This window comes from Ostrea edulis, chromosome 4 (genome assembly GCF_947568905.1).
Source record: "Ostrea edulis chromosome 4, xbOstEdul1.1, whole genome shotgun sequence".
NCBI classification, from domain to species: Eukaryota; Metazoa; Mollusca; class Bivalvia; order Ostreida; family Ostreidae; genus Ostrea; species Ostrea edulis.
The window spans coordinates 10,527,495-10,534,944 of record NC_079167.1 but is presented as its reverse complement, the minus strand read 5'-3'; the positions used below and the strand labels follow the sequence as shown (position 1 = coordinate 10,534,944).

The 7,450-nt window shown below is 36.3% G+C and overlaps 1 protein-coding gene across 1 annotated transcript; it reads left to right on the top strand.

The window, feature by feature from the left end:
- Positions 1-2: 2 nt before the first annotated feature.
- On the top strand, positions 3-7,440 carry LOC125671675 (coiled-coil-helix-coiled-coil-helix domain-containing protein 7-like). The gene is made up of 3 exons (XM_048907523.2): positions 3-136; positions 6,731-6,829; positions 6,960-7,440. Exons 1-3 carry the CDS (start codon positions 5-7, stop codon positions 7,065-7,067), a joined length of 339 nt encoding a protein of 112 aa, XP_048763480.1. The 5' UTR covers positions 3-4; the 3' UTR covers positions 7,068-7,440.
- The last annotated feature ends 10 nt before the right edge of the window (positions 7,441-7,450 follow it).

Genomic DNA, 7,450 nt, shown 5'->3' with positions numbered 1-7,450 from the left:
ACAGATGGAGAAAATGAGTGATCTATCGTCTGCGAAGGGAATTTCGTCTGAGAGTGCAAATGATTCATTTGTAAAAAGAAGAGAGGAATTCAAACAACGAGAACTAGATAGGAATGATAAAGACCCTTGTTATGAGGTAATAATCAGGGTTGGGCGGTCAAAACCGCCCCCGGTTTTAACCAGTGGTTTTAACCGTCCCGGTCAATACTCCCTAAGTGGTCAATACTGGTCAATTGTGATTTAAACTGTCCATTTTCCTATTTTTGTACATTTATTGCAAAGATAAAGATAAATTAAGTCTTCATTGTATGGATCAATTGTTGATTGATATTTTTCATTAGATAATCAAATGCAATTTCATAAATTTAATATATTTGGTTTGCTGAAACTGACCGAAATATCTTTAGTACCAACCAGAGGGTCACAGTTCTATAGCATAGCTTGATGATTGGAGACAGACCTTTTACTACATGTACCTGGACAGATTAAGAATAAAAGGTAGCTGGACATTACCTGAGCACAGGAAGCAGAGTTGACAGGTTAATAAGCATAGGCTGGGACCAGAGATGACCAGTGTGCCTGTTATTGTTATGAAAACATCACCAACACACCCCCTCGAATGTTTATTCAACAGTTAAAATGAAGATTGATGAAACAATACTAGGTAGTTCTCTTGTTAAACTAAGGAATTTGAACAGAAACTTTTACATCTTCCCCAATTCGACAGAGTCATTTGTACATTATTTATTTAATATTATGACTTATAAGTATATTATAAACTGATAGTGCATGTTATGAATTACAGTATTTACCATAATGGTCACTTAAACATTTAAAATAAATAACACAGACTATAATGACCAAATAATCTTCAATCGACCAGTATTAACCAATATTGACCAGTTTTAACCAGTATTGACCACTCGCCCGGTCAGTACTCATATTGACCACTCTTTTGCCAACCCTGGTAATAATCACTAATATGTTGACGGTTCAACCGTTTGAGCGAGCGCTGCTACATGTATGTACATATTTTATAATATCCATGCTTTAATCATGTTCAATTAAACAATATATATTCACCAAATACTCTGTACATGAATGAAATTAGGCAGCGGAAACAGCCAATTTTAGTTTTCTTCCAGGGTTTTATATTAAATCATTAAAACATAAAATACATGAAATGTGATTGAAATATTTTTATACTATATACATTTTATTCCTGTTGCCTTCACTGTGACTTGCTTAATCTTAGACACGCGAAATGCTCTGATCTGTGTGCTCTCGACTGCCTCTATCCTTATTTCTACTTTCAATCTTAAATCTAAGTCCCCAATTGTGTGATAAAAATATTGAAGTCTTGTTGCAAACCTTTCAAGTTTGTAATACTGTGTGAATAGCACTGCCTTTGAACATTTCAAATGCATTTCAATATGATTATGATTTTTAATAAATCGATAAATTCAGTGATTCCGAAGGTCCGTCGGACATTGGCAAATGTCCGGTAATTTTTGTTTTGGTCCGATCAATATCACTTGTAGACTGGACCAAGTGTCCGATAATTTTTTTCCCCATTGAATAAAATACATGATTAGATAAATTTTCAATTTTTAGCAGCTTGTCCCAAAATTTATTCTGTTCTTTAGTCATTGCAAACAGAAAACGTGTTTACGTTTGACTCAAATATTTATCAAACTTGCAATCATCTTCAATTCCCCAATATCCAGTGAAACTACAGACGTCTTTGAAGCGTTTGAATTAGGTAATAAATAACAGGTAAATAAATCGTTTAAACTATACTCTGATCAAGAAGTACTTGAACAACATGGGCAAGTTTGATTGAACAATTTGCGTTTGAGTTACGCGAATTGCTCGAGTTAAAAAAAACCCACACATGTATTTCATAACACTGGTGTTGAACAAGGGTTGGAAAAGTTTACTCAACTGACGAATCTGAAGTGAAATGCTTGGGCTAATAAAGTATGTCGCCGATGCCATTCTGGGCCAGAAAGTTCAAATTTACATGAAAGCTTCCTGACATAGTGCAGATTCAAGTTGATTAAGATCATGGCCCCCGGGGGTAGGGTAGGGCGACAATAGGGGATCAAAGGTTTACATGGGAATATATAGGAAACATCTTTAAAAATCTTCTTCTCAAGAACCACTGGGCCAAAAAGTTCAAATTTACATGAAATTGTAAGCTTCCTGATATAGTGTAAATTCAAGTTTGTCAAAACCCTAGCCCCCAAGGGTAGGGTGGGACCACAATAGGGGATTAAGCATATAAAATTTTGGTCTGGTAAAATGTGATTTGGTCCAGTAATATCTCAACCATTACTGGACCAGATGTCCAGTGCGTACCAGAAGACCTTGGGAATCACTATAAATTCAACACTATTGCACATACATGCACGGACTCCCCACCCCTCTACGCACACCTATCTAATTTTAAAACAAGAGATGTTTGTAAAACACATATGCCCCCCATGGTGCAAAATTGAAAAGGGTTATACATACACATCATTTAATTGATAGTAGTATCATCAATTCAAAATATTGAGCAGGCAATATCTTCCTATGTCAAGAGTGAATTGACCATGTGACCTAAAAATCAATAGGGGTAATCTACTCCTTATGCTGTACCAGTGTCAAGTTTGGTGTCAATCAAGCAAATAATTCTTAAAATATATGAGACAGCATATTACTATGTCCAGTTCAACAATTGACTTTTGACCTCAAAATCAATATGGGTCATCTTCTCCTGAAGATGTACCAGTGTACTAAGTTTGATGTCTGTCAAGCAAAAGGGTTATCAAGATATTGAGTGGACAGTATATTACTATGTTCAGTTTGACCATGTGACCTCAAAATCAATAGGAGTCATCTCCTCCTGAATATACACCACTGTACTAAGTTTGATGTCTGTCAAGCAAAGGGTTCTCAAGATATTGAGCGGACAGTATATTCCAATGTCCAGGTTGACCCTTGACCTTTGACCATGTGACTTCAAAATCAATAGGGGTCATCTTCTCCTGAATACGTACCAGTGTACCAAGTTTGATGTCTGTCAAGCAAAGGGTTCTCAAGATATTGAGCAGACAGCATATTCCAATGTCCAGTTTGACCCTTGACCTTTGATCATGTGACCTCAAAATCAATAGGATTCATCTTCTCCTGAAGATATACCACTGTACTAAGTTTGATGTCTGTCAAGCAAAGGGTTCTCAAGATATTGAACGGACAGTATATTCCTATGTCCAGTTTGACCCTTGACCTTTGACTATGTGACCTCAAAATCAATAGGGGTCATTTTCTTTTGAAGATGTACTGGTGTGCCAAGTTTGATGTCTGTCAAGCAAAGGGTTCTCTAGACATTGAATGGTCAGTATATTCCTATGCCAGTTTGACCCTTGACCTTTGACCATATAACCTCAAAATCAATAGAGATCATCTACTCCTTAGGATGTACCAGTGTGCTAAGTTTGATCTTTTTCAAGCAAAGGGTTCTCAAGATATTGAGCGGACATTATATTCCTATGTCTAGAGTAGATTGACCCTTGACCTTTGACCTTTTGACCTGAAAAACACTAGGGGTCCTCTTCTACTCATAACCAACCCACATATGAAATATCATTATCATCAAGTGAATGGTTCTCAAGATATTGAGCGGACAACACATGGTCGACAGACCGACCGACCGACAGTTGCAAAACAATATGCCCCCTCTTTTTCAAAGGGGGGCATAAAAATGAAATTCATATAACAATCCCCTTTGTAGCAATGGCATGTTTCAGAAGAGAAAATAAGAAGAATATTTATAATATTGTACATAATCTTTGTTGTAACACAATGATGAAATATTTCAGCATTCGCATATAATTATTCATTTCAATAAATTGCAACATATTTGAGTCCCTCTCCAGTCTCCACTGTTATTGTAAGGTTACATTAAGATTTATTCACAAAACTTGAATTTTTTAGTCGTTAATAGCAAGTGGTTGTTTATTATTGGGGTTGTTGTTGTTGTCATCGTGGTTTGCATTACCGGACGTACCTGGAGGAAATATATTTAAGCAGTTCTTTATTTTTAGATGCAGAAAAAAAACCCAAAAATTAAGAAAAGTTTTCAATCTGGTCGAATTCCCTTGATTTTTTGTAATTTATTTCAAATTGCTTAAAATTCAGTACCTTTGCTACCTCACATAGCTTAACAAGTTAGTCTCTCTTTTTCTTGTTAGAATAATCAATTCCTTTTGAGACTTTAGTATTTTAATCAGATTTGTGGTTTGCAGTCGATTATACACAATTTCAAATTGTATTCGATGCTGTGTAAAGCCAAATGTTTACGTATATTATCCCGGTAACATGACTTTTACAAATGGAAATAGCAAGTATTTAAATATGCCACTGTCAGTCTTATTATGACATACGTCAAAACGTAGATATGACGTCACACATAATCTTGTCCTGCCTTTCAGAAGGATTGCACTTTGTTAAACATTATGCTTAATGGTGCACTGAATTTCAAGCTAGGAGACCACAAGATTAGGATGATAATCCACATAAGTACACAATCATAATCCAAGGTGTGACTTTGCGAGATTTCAGCAGGGTTCCAACTTTGACCAAATACCTTAGGGGCCAAGTGGGCCCCTAAATAAGAAATTATTTTAGCCCACATGAAATTTTAGTAGCCCACACATATTAAATTGAAGAACATGTTTTTTTTATAAAAAAGATAAAAAGATAAAAGAAACATCAGGTTACTCACATTGCAATTTATTTTTAAAAAATTAAAATATCAATATTCAAATTCTGTTTCAAACACCTCTCTCTCTCTTAATCTCGGCTGAGATTCAGCTTGGCTGAATATTTGGACTGCTCCGAGATTCGGTGAAGGCGTCAGTCCAAATATTCAGCCAAGCGGAATCTCAGCTGAGATTACTCTCTCTCTCTATCCCTCTACCCCTCTCTTTCATTTCCACTCTCATTTTGTTAACCTATCAAAAATATTAGAGTTCATGGATTTATGATCTTCGCGGCGTCTGACTTCAACACACGCTTCTTCAGACTTTTTAGCGATTTTGAAAGTTCTCGGATTTACAATGCTGTCAGGTTTATAACTCGGGCAAGCTGTCATAATGACTGGACCTTTCGTGTCATGCTTTGTACCCACAGCACATGCCATTCTCTTATCACCGTCATCGACCCATATTCTCCCCTTCTTTCCACTTTGGTAAAAAAAAAAAGATGCTTTCTTTTCATTTGAAGTAACCCTTGCGTTGTTCAACTTCTTCTGGTTTACGTTTTGGAAGGTTTGATACATCAAGAATGTCTCGCAAAGTGGTAAAATCAGATCGGTCGGAAAGAAAAATGTTGATCGGACAATTATGGTCGCCAAGTGGGCGACGAGAACAGAAATTTTGGGTGCCCACATGCAAAGTATAGTCGCCAATGCGAGTGGGCGAGCAGTAATTTGGAACCCTGTCTGAGTCATTTTTGACAAGGGACTTCTGAGATTGGCGGCAAATTTTTTTTCTTGTTAAGGGTTTAAATTTAGCTCGGATTATTTCGTGCACTTTAGTCAGAGCCAGCGCTATGCAGTATGCACTGGCTTGCTATGATTATGAATTGTGTAGTTTTGAACTTTCCCGATGCTCGTTCATAAGAAGATAGATAGATGTGTTAAATGAAAAAAAAAATAAGTTAGATAGGTAGTGACTGTTCTGAAGTCACTTAATTAAGTCATGGGTCTTTCTACATGTGGTCACAGTTAAGGTGTTGCCGTTGGGAAAGTATAAAGATTCCTAAATACTAAATTGTCCTGAGCGCTTCTTCTCCCAATTAAGGAACCGGATTCACGAGTGAATGTATATGGTTCCGCGAAAACTTTTTGCAGTGTTGCAATGAGCAACACAGCAGTCTTCTTCCAACTGTGTACAGTTTATGGGGGTGTTGGTGTAGTTGGTTTTATGATGCGCCTTTAGAGCACTCCTAAAATCCTCTACTGTCTTGGCCGATGTTGTTTCCATTGGTAGAAGGTTCCAGTCCCAGATGGTGTTTGGGAAGAAGGAATTTCCGTAGATTTCATTATTGGTCCTTTCCTGAAGCAGACGGTCTTTCCCTCTTGTTCTGTTGTCACTGGATTTGATATATTGTTGGCAGTCTATATCAATTAATTTATCCTTGATTTTGTATAGCATACAGATCCTGTTTCCTTTTCTTCTCTCTCCTAGGCTTTCCCACTTAAGTGTGCTTATCATTTTTGTGACACAGCCTGGTGTTTGGTCTGTGTAGTTGTTAAATAGGAATCATGTAGCTTTTTTTTGCACTTTCTCCCAATTGTTTATTTGCTGATAGTGAGCACAGTGGGCTGCTCAAATAGCGAGCTCTAAAGGTTACTACAGTGAAAATTTGAGCTACATATACATCAACAGTTTTTAGTGTTGGAAAAAAAATCTTTCATAATCCTAATGTCCGAGATTATAAAATTATATTGATTATCTAGATTTTATCCCAGTCTCGCTACATGGGCTCGGGACAATTTAGGAGGGGTGATATATTATATAGGATAGTTTCGGGTTACTGCTGGAACACAGTTTTATTCTTAATTTACATAATGCATGCAGTAACATGCTTTCGAAGTTTTGATAGCCCTCTATATACTTCCCGTGCAGATGATACATACATATGATATAATGTTAGACATATATATATTCTAATGTTTCAGGAAGGACAGATGGCATTAGACTGTCTTAAACAACACATGTATGATAAATCAAAGTGTGTCCTGGAGTTTGAAAATACACGTGCTTGTAAGAAGTTCTGGGTAAGAATTAACTAATTCAATAGTGCATATATAAATTTCTTCTTATATTTTACCATCTTGATACTTAGTATAAGTATTTTGACATCCAGAGGTTGTAGTCCTATTTGTGATGTATGTGTTTGTTTTGCAGAACAAGGTGCAGTGGCATCGGTTCTTTAATGGGATTACCCCCAAAATGCCTGAAAAGGAGGAGTGGGAGGCGGTGAAGAAGGAGTATTCAAAGTGGATATCTAACTGAATTAATGTGGATGGAGTATCATAAGTGGATATCTAACTGAATTAATGTGGATGGAGTATCATAAGTGGATATCTAACTGAATTAATGTGGATGGAGTATCATAAGTGGATGTATCATTATCTAAATGAATTGATGTGAATGGAGTATTACAAGTGGATAAACTGGTATTATCTAACTGAATTAATATAGATGAAGTAAGTGGATAAATGTGGATGGACCATTGATAAGTGGATTTATCTAACTGAATGTGGATGGAGTATTATAAGGGCCTAATTTGGATATATAGTTAAATTAAATATATGAATGGAGTCAGTTAATGATTGACAACTTTGATTCATGGAATTATGGTACAATTAAAAGCTACACTATGACAGCTGTTCTTT